Here is a 17283-nt window from a genome sequence, read left to right on the forward strand (position 1 = left end):
TTTAGTATAGTCTCAGCTCCATCTGCATCAAAAGGCCATTCAGGTTTATTGCATTATTTTTAGGGCCTGTAAAAGACCTTAACACAAGAGAAAAAGCTCGGGTTAGGTTAGGGATAGTAGCCATAGCTTAGCGATAGCATTGTGGGTGCGTCCCGACTCCTGAATCTGCAGAGATCGGACCGGATTCATTCATTAATAATGTCATCACATAGAGAAAAGCTCGGAAAGGTGGGTTCTGCTTGTCCTCTTACAATAAATTCAGAAGAGAATACAACATGACAAATATCTTGTAATAAAATATCAAATGATTGTAAATAATTCTTCATCTAAAACAAACAGATGTAATCAATGCATTTTAGCTGCACGTCCACAAAGTCTCATTAGTCCTTCAGTCCTTCAGTCCTTTAGTGCGTGAATGTCTACGTGTCCTGTGGGGCTTCCTTTGGAGCGTCCACTGCCCTGCTTTCTGAGGCCGGCTCAGGGGCGGGGCTTTAGTCCTGGTGACGACACAATCAAAACACATGCGAGTGTCAGAGCAGGTCTCGCATTAACACAGTTAACATTCACACTCATGGCCCATTGGGACAGTATGCTTGGATGGAAACGGTTCTACGTCTCGGTATGTCACTTCCGATTCCTCATTTCAATAATAAACATCACAGAAATGTCAATCCAGCACACTGCAATAAACATCCTATATGCCATCATTCAGGGACTATTGAGCACATCTGAATATAATATCTGAATATCTACACGCTGCAGCTGTCCATGTTGATACAAGCACATTAGAAGCACCATCAGCGCACTGGAAACACTTTGGTGCAGCGTCTAATATTCCAAGAGAACGCCGGCCTACAGGTACATTTACTTCTAGAAACTTGTGTTCAGGACTTTTGGTACCATGAGTGTTTCCCACAGATTTCAAGGAGATTATGGTGGTTACCGTAAATGCTCTAATATAGGCCGGGGCCTTTATTTACTCAAGGGCATCTAGGACCAGGCCTTTATTGGAACCAGGCCACAATTAGAGACAGGCCTTTATTTCTATTTGAGCAAAACGGACGACCAGGAAAATGAAGAAAAACGAGATTTGTGTCCATTTGCAGCTAAAATATTAGGTTTATTTATTAATTAACATTTCAAACCCTCTCCCAGCAGCTGGAACATTGACGCCTTTTATTTTGTCGGGACAACAGGAAGTGTTTCGTTGCTGTTAGCGGAGTTTTGACATCAGTGTCACTGCAGGTTTCTGTTTCGTTTTTACCACAGACCGGATTATTTGTTTTTATCTTGTGTAAAAGGCGCGTTTAGACGGAGCGTTTGTGTTTGTGATCGATCATGAGACTGACCCGCGAGAAGACGAGACGCTCGCGCTGATCGAGGAGTTATTTTGAGGCGTGGGACTGACCTGCACACGGAGCAGCTGGACGTGCTTTGAAGACGCAATGGTGACTTTATTAAAACCCTGGAGGGTCACACAACTCTCCCCCTGTTTCCAAATATAATCACAGGAGGTTTGAAAAGTGGCTAAATCTGTGTCAAAGTTACGCTCGGATCAGCTCCTCCGCAGCGTCCCCCCATCGGCCCGGGTTCCCGTTTGTTTACTTCCTGCACGTGAGTTTTCATTTACACGAGTATGAGACAAATTCCTAACATGGGGAATATTTCTACTGCTATAGTTTCTAATAAAAGCCCCGGCCTGTTTTAGAGACCGGCTTTAATTTGCCTCCGCCAGCCGTGAACCCGGCCTCTGTTAGAGACCCGGCCTCTAATGGAATACAGGCCAGTATTAGAGCATTTACGGTATATTTTAAATCCACATGTATTCAGAGGATCTAAAGCGTTGCCTCCTCTTGGGGGTGTGGCCATGTTTAGGCCCGCCCTCCTCAGGATGTCTGCGCTCACGGCCTCGGGAGTTTCCTGGTGTTCAAAACCGCTTCGCTTTGTCCCTTCATAATATTTAAGAAGTGAGAGAATGAAATGTATTTGTTTTGCACCCAAAGCCCCGTTACAGAGCGGGAGCAATTTGGGCCATTTTAATGCTCAAAATGCCTTATTTTTATGTGAAAACATAAAATGACAGAAAAAATGCAATACATTTTTTTCTCTTATTTATATCTGTGATGTTCAGCAAAAGCTTCAAATTGACATCTCTACATTTATTTTTTTCCCCTTATTCACCTGCAGTGTCTCGCCTTAAGTCCGGAAATTAAGCTTATTAATTAAAGTGCTTCTCTTTGCTCTGCCCCTGAGGCTCTACAGAACTGGGTGGGGCGAGAGAACTTCCTTATTTGAAAAGGGGGAGAGGCCCATTTTGTAAAACGCTAATTTGACCTGTAAGCCTTTTATATTTTTTGATGCCGGAAGACCAATCCTTACAGCGGATCTGGCTCTGTGTGAAGGCAAGGCAAGGCAAGGCAAGTTTATTTGTAGAGCACAATTCATACACAAGGCAATTCAAAGTGCTTCACAGTTGAAAACAAATAGAATCAATAAAAACATCAACATAAAATTAATCAATTACAGTAAAAGGCGAGAGTGCAGTGAAAACCACTGAAACCCCGGGACAAAGAGCCAACGTTTACCCTGTGTTTGAGATAGGACAGGTAGGTGTCCCAGCCCAGCGTCACCGTGTTGATGTACACCACCCGGAACTTCGGAGACAGGAAGTAGAAGTTCACCATCTGCGCAGCGGGCCACACACACCAGTCAGCCTGGAAACACAGAAGACAGAAGTGAGTAGTGCTGAGACGACAATACTGAGAGGCCCATACAATACACATGGTCATTGTGATTACTGTTTTGTTTTTATTTATTATTCCAGTCACTGAAAAAGGAAGCCAACACATTCAAATGTTAGTGCTTGTCCAAACTCATTCCTAACTTTACAAATTCATAAGAGAATAGTTTATTGGCACATCTTAGGGCTGCTCGATTATTGAAAAAATAATAATCACGATTATTTTTGTCATAATTGAAATCACGATTATTCAAACGATTATTTGTTGCCTTTAAAAAAATCCATCAAAAAAGTGACCAAAATTCAGCAAAAAGTGGCAAAAATTCATTAAAAAAAAGACAAAAATCCAGCAAAAAAAGACAAAAATCCAGCAAAAAAGTGACAAAAATCCAGCAAAACAATGACAAAAATCCATTAAAAAAAAGACAAAAATCCAGCAAAAATAGTGACAAAAATCCATTAAAAAAATACAAAAATTCAGCAAAAAAAGACAAAAATCCAGCAAAAAAGTGACAAAAATCCAGCAACATAATGACAAAAATCCATTAAAAAAAAAAGACAAAAATCCAGCAAAATAATGACAAAAATCCATTAAAAAAATTACAAAAATCCAGCAGAAAAAGACAAAAATTCAGCAAAAAAGACAAAAATCCATTAAAAAAAAGACAAAAATTCAGCAAAAAAAGACAAAAATTCAGCAAAAAAAAAGAGAAAAATCCATCAAAATAGTGACAAAAATCCATTAAAAAAATTACAAAAATCCATCAAAAAAGTGACAAAAATCCCAAAATTAGGAAAAAAAATGTTTCAAAAAAATTTGAAAAATAAAAATTGAAGAAAAAAAATGAGAAAAATTGAAAAAAATAATTATAATCGATTTTTTGCAATTATGCTAATTTTGTAATCGTTTACTGTTGTAATCGAAATCGTAATCGAATTTCGATTAATTGCACAGCCCTAGCACATCTCACAACTTGCAGAGCAGTGGTACTAAACCAAGGTCAAAAACAGGAACTAAACCAGGTCTTAACCAGATCTAAACGAGGTCTAATGGACTAAACCAAGTCTAAACTGGGACTAAACCAGTTCATCGTAGAGAGGTCACTTGGAAAATAAAATACTTTTAACCAAATCTAAAAATGTAGTGGAGTAGAAAGTACAGATACAGGCTCTAAAATGTAAGTATTCATCATAAAATTTACAAAAGTACCTACAATTTTTACTTTTTACTTTCCAGTCACTTTAACAAACATGCTGGAAAAATAAAATATCCTGCAAAATCATAACAATTATACAAAGGTTTAATAATTGTTTTTCCCACTAACACTACACACTGCTAAAGTCCTGAGGGCCGAAACTCATTTCATTCTATTTCTAGATATAAAATGAGGTATAGTGCCTTTGAGTACTTTAAAAATGCTGAAATGTTCTAAACCAAATGCTTTATTCACTGAGTTAAGACCATCTCCAGTGTCCACACGTGCAGAATGTTTCTGTTTGCACCTCTCACCTTGTAGAACTCCCAGAACTTGTCTCTGAACTCGTTCCATCCGTCGGAGAGCGTGCGTCCCTCTGCCAGCCCCATACCTGCAGCACAGAGCGCCATGAACCAGAGTCTCACCGTGAACCGTTCTGTTATCACACACGACCTTTGCACCCGCTCAGCTCGGATACCGCCGTCTCACCTGATCTGCTACTGTCACTGTTACTTCACCAGGACATGCTCGAGCTGATAATGGCTGCCAGCGCCCCTACGTCTTCGGACTTGCATAATATAACATACATACTGTAGAAAGTGTGTTTATGGATGAACAATTACGTTTCACCACAACTTTTGGGTAAATGATTCACAAAATCAGACAGTTTAGCAACAGTTTAGCAACAGTCACAGAAATTAACTCCTGCAGAGACTTTTAACCCTTTATTGGTCAAGATCACATCGTTTTGTATTGGAAAAAAGAAACATTCACGTTTCATGTGTTCTGCTACAATCCTAATGTCTCTGTCTTTCATACATGTGCTTCATGACGTTACGTGTAGTTAAGGCCGCCTAAGTGCAATCATTCTGAACTATAACATGTATGAACAGTGGGAACCAGATGTTCACATACACTAAAAAAAAAAGACACATTTGCACTTATTTCTCACTGTCTGACATGAAGCCAGAATTAACTTTGACTTTTTTAGGTCAATTATAATCGTCATCTGGTAAAGCCCAGATGACGAAGTCATTTTTAAAATGTGTCTTTTTATAAAAATGTGTATACACATCTGGTTCCCACAGTAGGTAAAGACACGCACATCCACACATTCTAAGCCAGTGCGCTGGATCAAAGAGCAAGTATATGGAGAAATTAGGAAGGATCCGCACAACTGTAATTGCTCACCAGCTTTTTATATTTTGCTCTCCAAAACGTCAGTGTGGTGAGCAAATAATAAAAAACTGGCAACAGTTGTGCAGTTATCCTTCCCAATTCCCCAGCAGAATTTACCAAAGATCTGCTTCCACTCTGAAGACTAAATAAACACATCAAAGATAAAAACTGAATTTTTCAGTTTGTCAGATCGACAGAGCCTCAGCCTCGGTCCGTGTTTAAACTGCCCCAGACATTAGCCTTCTACAGTAAACACATGTGTGGCTCACGTTCCCTCTGAGGACAAACTACAGTCACAGCTCAGCTCTGACCGGCACATCCGAGGCTCGATGTTTGGAGCGAGGTTCAGGGCGCTTTCTTGGAGAGGTTTGTCCGACCTGTAGCTCAGCAGCTGAAGCTAATGTCCACAAATGTTCTCCAGGACAGGCTTTGCTGGTTTTAAGTGCCGTCAGTGACTCTCCACTTTATAACTTTATCACAACTAAGTTTTTAGTTTTCTTTAAGTCTCAGCTTTGCTCATCTGCATGAGGTAGGGCTGGGCGAGAAATCTAATGAATTTAATTAATTCATGCTTTTGAAAACAGACCATGTAGAAAATTGCAAACTCGTAAAATGGTGTCCCTCACTCCACATGTCCCTTCACACGCCTGCAGCCGATCTAACAGTGTTTTCCACCGCTCTGAAGCGACTGTGTTTGGAAATGACACCAGAGGAGAATCCAGCCACTTTCTGACCATCTCTGCTGCTTTACAAAGCAGTGTTTTAGGAGTGCAATGTTTTCCTCTGTTGAAACAGTTTGGTTTCCCCCGGTCTGAACTTCTCCTCTCACACTGAGCAGAGACACGCTGAACTCTGCCCCTTTTCTCTTTGTTTGAGAATCTCCATGGAGACGGCTCGAGGCATGACAACGACATAAGTAAAACACTCCATGGCTTATGATGACGTTTTACTTTTGAGAGCAGACAAGGCACATTTTAAACAGAAATAACTATTTAATGGGCTGATCTCTGAGCACCTTCTTACATATGAAAGATCGGCAGACTCTTTTAGGTCAATTCCAATCAAATTGATTAAAATCGCTATTGTCCACACTGAAAAAAATTAAATATTGTGATTTCTTTTGGCTAAATCTCCCAGACTGAGATTGAGGGGAGTTATTTTTGAACGTAGACATCTTGATTTCAGTCAGTGGAGTTGAGATGAATGTTTGATATGATAAACGGTCTCTGGTGACGGCGGTTATAGACATAGATATCGTGTATGCTTTTGCCCTTCTTATTTCAGTGATGGTTTAGCCTCTTTTTAGAGCTTTTTCATCCCCTATTCTAACCTCCCAATCTACTTCAAGTCTAGACCCGATTAAGATTTTGTGGAAAGCATTCTTAGGCGCCATCAGGAGTCCAAAGGTCAGAACCACAGCCCTAGCAGTCACTTTGCCCCTTCAGACACTAAACAGAACTCTCACCTACGAAGTACCACATCCCCATGGTCGGCGAGGCCACCAGCTGGTCAATCAGGACCTTTTTGCCCACAGTCTGCAGCGCCCGCCCCACGTAGATTCTGTCCAGCCAGGAGTACCAGTAATGGAGGACCGGGCCCAGCGAGCAGCCGACCACGACCATACGGCCTGGAAGAAAAAACAAAAATAAATTGTATCAAAATGAAACTGGTATTGAAAACTGGTGCCAAAAAATAGAGACGGATATGAGGAAGAAAAATGCAAAAACAAACGTGAAATCCAAGGCCGTGGGAACCCAGGGTGCTGAGGGCGCTGCAGCATCCCCTAGTGGATAGTTTGTGAACTGCAGGCAATATTAACCCCTTAACTCCCACCTGAACCGAGCACATTTTCTCCAGCTTTACCCCAGTCCAAAAGCTTCTGGAAAAAAGGTGTGAAAATAGCAACAAAACTGAGACGAAAACAAGGATGAAAATATGAAAAAAGTGAGAAAACATTGACGAAAAAGTGACAAAAAATTGACAAAAAAGTGAGATAAATTTGACGATAAATTGAGAAAAAATTGACGAAAAATTGACAAAAAAGTGGGAAAACATTGACGAAAAAGTGACGAAAAAGTGACAAAAAATGTACAAAAAATGACAAAAATGGACATAAATTTGACAAAAAAGTGAGAAAAATTTGACGATAAATTGAGAAAAAATTGACAAAAAGTGAAAAAAAGTGAGAAAAATTTGACGAAAAAGTGACAAAAAATCTACAAAAAATGACAAAAATTGACAAAAAATTGACAAAAAAGTGAGAAAAATTTGACAAAAAATTGCGGGGGAAAAAAGGACTAAAAAGGGATACGAATTTGACAAAAAAAATTTGAATAATTCGATTTAAAAAAATGACAAAAATTGACAAAAAAATGTGAATAATTTGACGAAAAAGTGACAAAAAATTTACAAAAAATTACAACAATTTACAAAAAAATGACTAAAAAGTGATAAGAATTTGACAAAAAAATGCAAATAATTTGACGAAAAAGTGTCAAAAAAGTCACAAAAATTTGACGAAATGAGTCGACTGCCCAACAAAAAGTGATGAAAAAAAATCTGATGTGAGGAAAAAAATCTATTTAGTTTTGTAGGTCTTTCAAATGAGGCGTTACACTGGCCTACAGGATTTGGGTAAAGCTGAACTGGAGAAAATGCGGTTGGTTAAGCGGTTAAAGCCAGTCTGAACGCTATTAATCATGACATTCAGTGACTTTCTCTCACTCACCCGTCCTGGTCCAGTCCCTCTTCCAGCTGGGGTCCTTGTGCTTCTCCCAGGCCTGCTGCAGGATGTCCCCCAGGCCGAGCATCCCCCCGCTGCTCACGGTGTTGGTCAGCAGCAGGTACCGGCCCTGGAACAGCGGCCTCCAGAAGAATCGGATCCTCACCAGGAACTCTTTGCCTGCCTGAGGGAGCATGACTGACCGTGCGGGGATACCGTCCTCCTCCTTCTCCTCCTGAGGTCCTCCTGTCCCGTGGGGGTGCTACTTACACCCGGGCATGGACGTGTAGAGGAGCGGGGCGAGCACCGGCAGTAAAGGAGCCGGAAAACTCCACAGGAATCAGCCAAATGTGGTTAGCTTTAGGAGCACATGAAACTGTCGGCGCTCACCAGGTGCTAGCTAACAGCGGAATGACAACAGGGGGAGGAGCGTAGAAGAAGAAGCGCTGCAGGATGTAGCGCCCTCCGGGGGAATGGAAGAGTAAACTCATATGTTTCATGTTCAACCTCTTAAAGGAATAGGAGTAATTTGGCATCCGCGCAGTAAAGTGAAGATTACTGCGCGGATTTCGAACTACTCCTGGTATTATTACGCCTTACAATATAGTTCCCCCTTTTATCCGCTTAAAAAATCCACATTGTTTAATTTTGTGTAATTATACTTTGTAGTAACACTTCACGTAACCATATTTAAATAGGGAAAACGTGGAAGAGCTTGTTAGCTTCTATCTTGACCAGTTTTGGAGCTATAGTGGAGAGAGGGAGAGGCTAAATGCTAACGCCGTCTGCGCTGTGTTTACGTGACTGAAGGCACGGGGGAAGACCAGACAGGTCCTAAAGAACTCGTCAAAGCTAAGGTAAGAACATATCTCAGTATGTAAAAACGGTGGCCTATTCCTTTAAGGAAAACACTACTGAAAAGGGAGATTCCACATTTTTAAGCGGACCACCATTTTAAGCAATATAGGAAAGAAAAAGGATCTCTCTGCTGATGAATAGCGTGAACCCTCAATAAATCACTAAAGATGAAGCCTGTTAAGCATCGCACTGTTAAGAGATTTGTGACTGATTCCGAGCACACACAGGTTTGTGCAGATAAAGGCACAATGAGGACGGTTTCTGCCAGACAAACACATCAGATTAAGAGAACAGCTGCTACAAAGCAGCAGACAGGTATTTGAAGCTGCTGGTGCCTCTGGAGTCTCCCGAACATCAAGGTGTCGGACCCTACAGAGGCTGCAGTTGTGCATAAACCTTCTATCCGGCCTCCCCTAAACTGTTCATTGAAGCTCATGAACAGAAACGGCTGCAGTGGCTCAGAAATACATGAGGACTCATTTTCAAACAGTCTTGTTCACTGATGAGGCCATGTAGCCCTGGATGGTCAGATGGATGGAGTAGTGGATGGTTGGTCACTGACCACCATGTCCCAACAAGGCTGTGACGTCAGTAAGGAGGGGGCGGAGTCATGTTTTGGGCCAGAATCATGGGTAGAGAGCTGGTCGGCCCCTTTAGGACAGACCACTGTCTTCTATGCTACATAAAGAAGAGCCGTGCTTTCCCTTAAGATCATCTTCATGCATGACAATGCACCATGTCATACTGTAAAGAATACCTCTGGCTACTATGGGCATAAAAGGAATGGACCCCCCTGTGGACCCCCTCCTCCCCTGACCTCAACCCTATAGAGAACCTTTGAAGCGTCAACAAGCAAAACATCTATGAGGGTGGGAGGCAGTTTTCATCCAAACAGCAGCTCTGGGAGGCTATTCTAACATCCTGCAAAGAAATCCAAGCAGAAACTGTCCAAAAACTGCTATCAAATAAGGGTCCTAGGTTAACTTGACTTGAAGATGCTTTTGATTTCAGTAAATGACCTCCTAATACTACAAATTCAAAAATGACCACTTTCAGTTAATTACAACCTTTAAAATGTATTGAAACGATGAGTTGCATAATCATCTGGAACAGTAGATTTTAAGCTGTTTTATTATTTATTTATTTTTGAATAAAATACTGTAATCACTGGGGGGTTTCAATCACACTGGGGGGTTCATTCAACAGTAAAGACTTGAAAATTACGCTGGCTGTCCACATTTAAGGTATAGTGATAGTATTCTACCAAATAAACCAATAAATAAATAAATATCATGCTATCAAAGTATTACTCCGACACAAATGTTGTTGTTTTTTGTTGCTAATAAGGTTTATTTTTTATTCCAGGTTTCTTCCTGCGGCCGGAGTTTGGCAGTTCTCAGTGAAGCCGTTTTCCTCTTTGCCACCGCAGCTCTGCTCCTCCCCCTTGTAGCCACCAGGGGGCAGCAGGCAGCTCTCCACCAGGGCCTGGCAGACCAGGTAGGGGTCGCAGTCAGAGGAGGGGCGGCGGTCCTCCAGGTAGCCCCACCCCGCACTGTGCACGTGCCCCGGGACGCGCACGCTGCAGCTGCGCGACGCCGTGCCCCAGGAGAACGTGTCAAAGGCGGAGCTAATTACTCCGCCGTTCAGACGCTGCTCGTTGTGCTCGTCGCCGTACAGCGCCATGTGCTCCATGTGGCGCTGGGCCAGACGCTCGATCGCTGCGTGGATGTGTCTGCGGGAAAAACATCATGTTCAGTACAGGGTTGTTTTCATTTCGTTTTATTTAATAAATGCTTTCAAAAGAGACATTTTTCATCAAGCCAGTTCCAGACAATTTCCATTGTTTATTATATGTCCTACTCTCTGAATATTTATTTTTGTAAATTTGGGCCATTATCAAATTATCGGCCAAATCATGTCCCCAGATGTGTATAGCTCATAAAATAACAACATTTAATAGAACCTCCACATATCGTTGCATAATCTATATAATTGAACATTTCTTCATAAGATGATTATGTTTCCGGTCTACAGCTCTGATCCTTCATTTAGTTATTTAACTTTAAATTTCAGTTAGTTGCTTAAAACACCATGTCCCTCGCCCTTGGGTTAATGCTTCAATGGAGCATAAAAGCAATTTCATTTAAGATAAAAAATAAATAAAACCACAAAAAGTTTGTATGAATGCTGGCCTTATAAAATATGCTGATTGAAAAAAATATATATATTTTAAAATATATAAATATTGTATTAAGAATGTCTGTCCCTTGATTTTGTGTCATTGGTGTTATTTTCAACACATACCATTATTGTGAAAGTATAAAAGTATGTAATAAAGTGCTACCAGGGTCAAAGGTCAAGTACTTTGAGGAGTCTTTCAGCACAACTTATTGATGAGTGTCTTTTTGAATTCTAAAAGTGAAAAAATCATCATTAGAGTGTCAGATTTTACTGTGGGTCATTTTTGTGCGTCATTGGCATCACATTGTTTTGTAGGAAATTTTGTTTAGTTTATGATTTTTCATCATATTCATCGAAATATGCTAAGGATGCTAATGTTAAGCTACATCGTTTTAGCTTTAATATAGCATAGACACCATTTTGTAAAATTAGGCTTTTGTAGAAAATTGTCATTGGTGTTACGGTCACTGGTGTTACACTAATGGTGTGAGGACTTAATAATCATTTGGCTAGATTTTGCTCTTTTTGTGTAGTGTAGTAGCCTGCTCATCCCTAAAGACACTCACGTGAGGCCGCCCGGGCTCCTCATGGCCTCTGTGCTGAAGTTCATGTGACCTCCTGATGACCACAGTGGGTGATCGAAGAGTTTGGGGTGGAACGAGGGTGTGACTCCAAAGTCCTCGCAGACTCTGAAGAGGATGTAGCGCGCCGTCCAGGTGTGGTCCCCCAGCTCTACGCCTTCACACGGCCCGATCTGGAACTCCCACTGCACACAGGAGAAAATATCTGTTCTGTGCTGTTATTTAAGAGATCTGTGTAAAAGAAAAACTGACCAAACTCTGCCTTTACAATGTTTATTTGTGAAGTTTTGAGATTTTGTCCATGTGTAACTCTGAATCCCCTCAGACAACGCTGTAAACCAAATATGGGCATTTCCTTTGTGGGAGACGCCAGCTGCCAAAGTCCGCAGGCGTTCAGGTTAGAAAGAGCACTTATTTCTTTACATTGTTGTCTTACAGCATAAAGTTCATTCATATCCATAAATGCCACTCCAAGTAGGCGATGTTTTGTCGAATATTCAGGTTAATGGGGTAAATGTATCATTAGCATGTTTTGTTATCTCGACTTTAGAGAAAAGAATTGAACTCTTTGGCTCCAAATATGAAACAACAACAGTAGCAGATCTCCAGCACAAACTGTACGTGACAGGCTCAAGTGAAGAAAATAATGCAGCAGCAAGAAGACTTTGTTGTCCATGATGTGGTGAAAGTGTCTCCTCCTCGTCCATGAGCGATTTCAAAGGTTCATCAGTGTTGCAGAAGAAAGACAAACCAACAAGTGCCATTTCTCCCGTAAACTCATGGTCACGTGACACGCTTCCCGTTTGAGTGACAGGCAGATTGTGCATCGTCAAATTGAAACAAATTACTCGCATGATAACAAATTTCCCGCCGCTAAAATGTATTTGCGTTAAGGCATTAATAGGCAATATTTTGGACAGCACTAATCTGAATCAGATGATCTTGAGACATGGGATCCAATCATAGACTGTATATATAATGGACGTCTCCTCCTCACTCCTCCCCATTTACCACAATGACCACGTTCGAGGGGGACATCATGGCAGGTTTACAGACTCCCCCTCCCCAGCTCTGACGAAGCATGTTCCTAAAAAGGGCATAAGGGCGGGATCTTCACTGTAGACTCAGCCCTTGTGTGACGTGTAGCTCGCGCTGCTCCAATGCTAACAGTCCCACCCTCATTAGTACGAGATTTCAAAGAAATTTCGTATGAAAAAATTTCTTAAATTGTAACTAACCCAGTGTTAATACAGGAGGAATATCGAGCTCCAGATAGTTCCCAAAAATTGGGACCAGGCTTTAAAGTTGTTTTTAACGTGTCTAAAGTCCAATGCTTTCCAATTTATTTTATTTTTATTGACCTTTATTTAACCAGGATAGTCCGACTGAGATTAATAATCTCTTTTTCAGGGGAGTCCTGGCCCCAGATGGGAGACTAGCGGCCATATGGAGGTTCTACAGCAATGGCCGCCCCTAGTTTCATTGTCAAAAAGCAGAGCAGCCCGCAGCCATTGGATCCATTGCATTCATCTATTGCTGAAATTATCATTATTGGTGTGTGTTATATTATTAGCAGATGTGAAGGTATTGGTGGTAGTGTCATTTTTATTAGATTTTGTTTAAAAAAAATTTTAATTTTTGTGTGTGTTTTGCTTTTTTTTTTTTAATTACAATTGTTTGAGCCATTTTCTTTGATTTAACCTTTAAGTATATGTCTTGTCTGTAAATATCTGCATTGTAAAACTTGACTGGGTCTGGGATACTGTTTGGTGCTGCTTTTCTTTTCTTTTTCCTGTTTCCAGGGGTCCTCAAACTTCTTTCTCTGGGGGCCACATTATGGTTCCTGACTGTGATGGGGGCCAGACCGGGTTGGCTCTAACATAGAATTGTATGACCCAGACCAAAATGCACAGGCCTCACTGTGAAGTAGAGATGACTCGCCTGCAGAGTCAACACTTGACTCCAGGCACAGATTTGTTTAGCTGTAGTGGTTTGGAAAAATAGAAATCAAGTCTTCACACTTTGTTTTACTTTGAAATACCACAGGTATTATTTTTATTTTCAAATAAAACATCATTGCGTAATGTGACCAAAGTACACTGCGTTCCAAATTTTCCAAGATTTTCTAAATTGTCAACTCAAATGAGAGTCAGCAAGGTGAAGTAAACATCAAAGATGCTTTGCCACGAGCTACAACTGCGGGAACTACTCTGAAAATGGTTGCAGATCAACACTTTAAGATGGTATCCTTGAAGCAGCCACATTTTTGGAACCCTTCCGCATCGTCAGCAGGCATCTCAGGTTCACAGGTGTTTCGCCCCTTAACCTGTACACCTCGTCTGAGTGGGGCAGCGAAGACTGACTAGGCTTCACCTGCGGAAGGGTTCCAGCTGTGAGCTCTCTTTAGCCATATCCATCTTGAGCTGGACTCGGCTGCTGCGGCTATCTCCCTGGTTGCTTTCTTCAGCTGTTTGGGCTCCAGCCCCATCCTCTGGAGGAAGAACCGCACTGATCTTGCGGGAAACCCACGGCAGCCGACTTCGATGGGAAAAACTGTTGCATGCCATCCTTTCAGGACAGCTTCGTCGATCAGGTCTTGGTACTTGGCTCACTTCAATTGGTGAGACACGTCCAGTCTCTCTTCCGCCACTATGATGGTTTTTGTGCTTCTGGACAGCAAGACTATGTCTGGTCGAAGTGAGGTCACTGCCACGTCCTGTGGAAAGACGAGCTTCCTCTTCAAATCCACCCTCAGCTCCCAGTCGCAGGCGCGTTGCAGGGAAGAAGGTAGATTTTTGGCTGTTGTGCTGGACTTCCGAGCCGTTTCCCCTTCCCTCACAAAGGTTATGGCTTTGGGCGGTTGAGCGTGTTTGTTGTTGGCATAATTTCCAAGTCTTTAACTGGTAGATTAATTAAATGTGGTTGAAAAAATCTCCCAGTGATAACAGTATTTTTTTCAAAAATAAATATAGTAAAAACCTTGTAATTAACTGAAAATGGTCATTTGTTGAATTTGTAGCATTAGGAGGTCATATTTACTGAAATCAAAAGCTATTTCAATCAAAAAAATATTAACAGGTCAAGTTATATTTTACCAAAGGAGCCCTTGTGTCTTGTGAGTTTTAGGAGAGTTTCTGCTTGGATTTCTTTGCAGGATGTCAGAATAGCCTCCCAGAGCTGCTGTTTGGATGAAAACTGCCTCCCACCCTCATAGAAGTTTTTGTTTTGTTGTTGAGGCTCCAAAGGTTCTCAATAGGGTTAAGGTCAGGGGAGGAGGGGGTCCACATCATGAGTTTCTCTCCTTTTATGCCCATAGCAGCCAGTGATGCAGAGGTTTTCTTTACAGCAGGACATGGTCTTTGTCATGATGACGATGATCTTGTTCGGGAAAGCACGGCTCTTCTTTTTGTAGCATAGAAGACAGTGGTGAGTCCGAAACTCTACATATTTTTCAAAGGTCATTTTCACACCTTGTGGCCATTCACCAACTATCCACTACTCCATTGATTTGACCATCCAGGGTTACACGGCCTCATCAGTGAACAAGACTGTTTGAAAATGAGTCTTCATGTATTTCTGAGCCACTGCAGCCGTTTCTGTTCATGAACATTCAATTAACCGTTTAGGGGAGGCCTGGATAGACGGTTTATGCACAACTGCAGCCTCTGGAGGGTCCTAAACCTTGATGTTCGGGAGACTCCAGAGGCACCAGCACCTTCAAATACCTGCATGCTGCTTGATTTAAAGAGCCCAGAGACACAATACCATCCAGCAAGTCCCATAATGCAAACAGCGATGGACCAGAGTGGTGAGTCAATCCAAGCGCGTGTTAGCTTGTGTGTTAGCCATTTATGAAGCTGTGTTGCTGATGTCAACTCCGTATAACTGCATCGTGAAGCAACTTCACTTATTGTTGTTTATTTATATTACGGTAAAGTATGTGCGGAGAGAGGGGGCGGAGTTAACTGAATCGAAGCGTTGTGTCTTCCGGGTTTGAAAAATACCTCCAGAAAACACTTATATTTATCACAAAAATGAGTGCTCCATAGTGGTAGAGGTACAATATATCATACACATGCTTATACTTAAGATAAGATAAGATGATACATTATTGATCTCACAGATGGAGAAATTGCATTCGATGAGAGAGCATCCGGCAGCAGCACCCATTCAGTGCGCACCACTCTTTTTCCACTCTTTTTTTCTTTGGTGAAAGATCGTTGTGTCGCGGCCGCCATCTTCACTGTTTTGGTCACAAAACTTTAACTTAACTTTGGAATGGCTAAAATAGCATCATATAGATCCTTTAAAAATCATAACTTCGCACAGGAATGGGCTAGAGACTTACTAGATACTCTAGAATTTATGCTCTACAGGGCAGTGGCCGGATTAAATCATGCCTGATCCGGGCCGCGGGCCGTATGTTTGACACCCCTGGGCTAGAGACTTACTTTTTTTTTTACTACTTGCTCTACAAGTTAGGGGCCGGGTTTAACCAGCTCGCGGGCCGTAGTTTGAGGACCCCTGCTGTTTCATTTCTTTCGTCCTTTTAATATCTTTTTGAATGTTAAATTACAAAAAAAGGTTTGGAGGGATTATTCAATATCTAATTCCTGCCTGAGTGGGTGTGGTCTCACCTGAGTGGGTGTGGTCTCACCTGAGTAGGTGGGGTCTTACCTGGGCGGGGCTGCTCTCGTTGATGATTCCGCCGATATTGACGCCTGCGTAGAGACAGGCCTGGTAGTGGCTGAGGCTCACGTCTCTGCCCCAGACTTTGTCCAGCCCCACTTCCCCCGTCCCAACTGTAACAATAAGGGAAGGGATGTAATAAAAGTAGCACAAAGAATCATACTTATTTATTTTTTACATTACATTACAGTGTACATAATACATAGTACATAATAGCATAATGATGGTTTATTATTCTTCAGTGTATTTGTTTCAAAGTTGTGGCACACTGGAATGGTATTATCACAATAAACATGTGAAAAATACACACAGCAACTGAAACATGTACTGACATAAATTCATCTTCTATTATCTTCTGCCAATACGCACTTACCGACAGTTTATATCCCCACAGAAGTACCTCTTTTCACTTTTAATGTTACTGCGAGTGACGGTGATATTGCATATTTGGAAAAGAATGAAACCACAATTGTAAATCAAGATGAACAACAATTCAATTGATAAGACAAAGTGGAACATTGGTAAATAAATCCTGATGTGTCTTTTCAATAATAAAAATAATACATTCATTTTTGTGTCTCGGCGAGTGACATAACAAATGTGACACGTTTTCAGCCCGCGGACACGAACATTGTTTAAGGAGAAAAGCTGGAGCCAAAACAAGTAAATTGGTAAGAGGTCTGACGCCAAACTGGATGTGAGTCAGCGTCTGCCATGATCAGAAGCTTCCGAATTGGTCTGTCAGTTCGGAAGGAGTCAGGTAAAGGAGCCTCAATGCTAACTATCATGGCCACTATATCATAGGGTGCCAAGTAGGTACCACATAACGGTACCCATGGCCCTTGTCATGTGAATACCAAATGTGTCAGTGTTTGTGAATGAATAAGCGTGGGAAACATGGTGGAGCCGGGCCATGTCGGAGTGATTTCAGACCAAATCCAAAGTTGAAACGTCATAAACATCGTAAAGGGAGAGATTGAAATTCAAACTAAGATGTCAAGGAGAAAATTAGACACTTAATCTCTAAACTAACACAAATGTTTTCTCCGCCTTAAAAGCTGGAGGTCATTGTGACACTGCTCTCGGATGCTCAGTCCGTACCGCTCGTGGGGTAGGGGTCATCCCTCCATCCGAACG

At 41.6% G+C, this 17283-nt stretch overlaps 2 protein-coding genes across 2 annotated transcripts; both read right to left on the reverse strand.

The window, feature by feature from the left end:
- Positions 1–333: 333 nt before the first annotated feature.
- Positions 334–8068, reverse strand: mpv17l2 (MPV17 mitochondrial inner membrane protein like 2). Its single transcript, XM_079581335.1, has 5 exons — positions 7844–8068; positions 6581–6742; positions 4251–4327; positions 2586–2714; positions 334–497 (listed from the first exon to the last, which is right to left on the reverse strand). Exons 1-5 carry the CDS (start codon positions 8031–8033, stop codon positions 492–494), a joined length of 564 nt encoding a protein of 187 aa, XP_079437461.1. The 5' UTR covers positions 8034–8068; the 3' UTR covers positions 334–491.
- Positions 8069–10047: 1979 nt separating this feature from the next.
- On the reverse strand, positions 10048–16983 carry LOC306981243 (uncharacterized protein; the record flags this gene model as incomplete). The annotated part of the gene is made up of 4 exons (XM_079580803.1): positions 10048–10427; positions 11443–11642; positions 16135–16259; positions 16980–16983. 4 exons carry the CDS (start codon positions 16981–16983, stop codon positions 10052–10054), a joined length of 705 nt encoding a protein of 234 aa, XP_079436929.1. The 3' UTR covers positions 10048–10051.
- Between the last annotated feature and the right edge of the window lie 300 nt (positions 16984–17283).

Source organism: Gobius niger (assembly GCF_951799975.1).
Source record: "Gobius niger genome assembly, chromosome: 22".
NCBI lineage: Eukaryota > Metazoa > Chordata > Actinopteri > Gobiiformes > Gobiidae > Gobius > Gobius niger.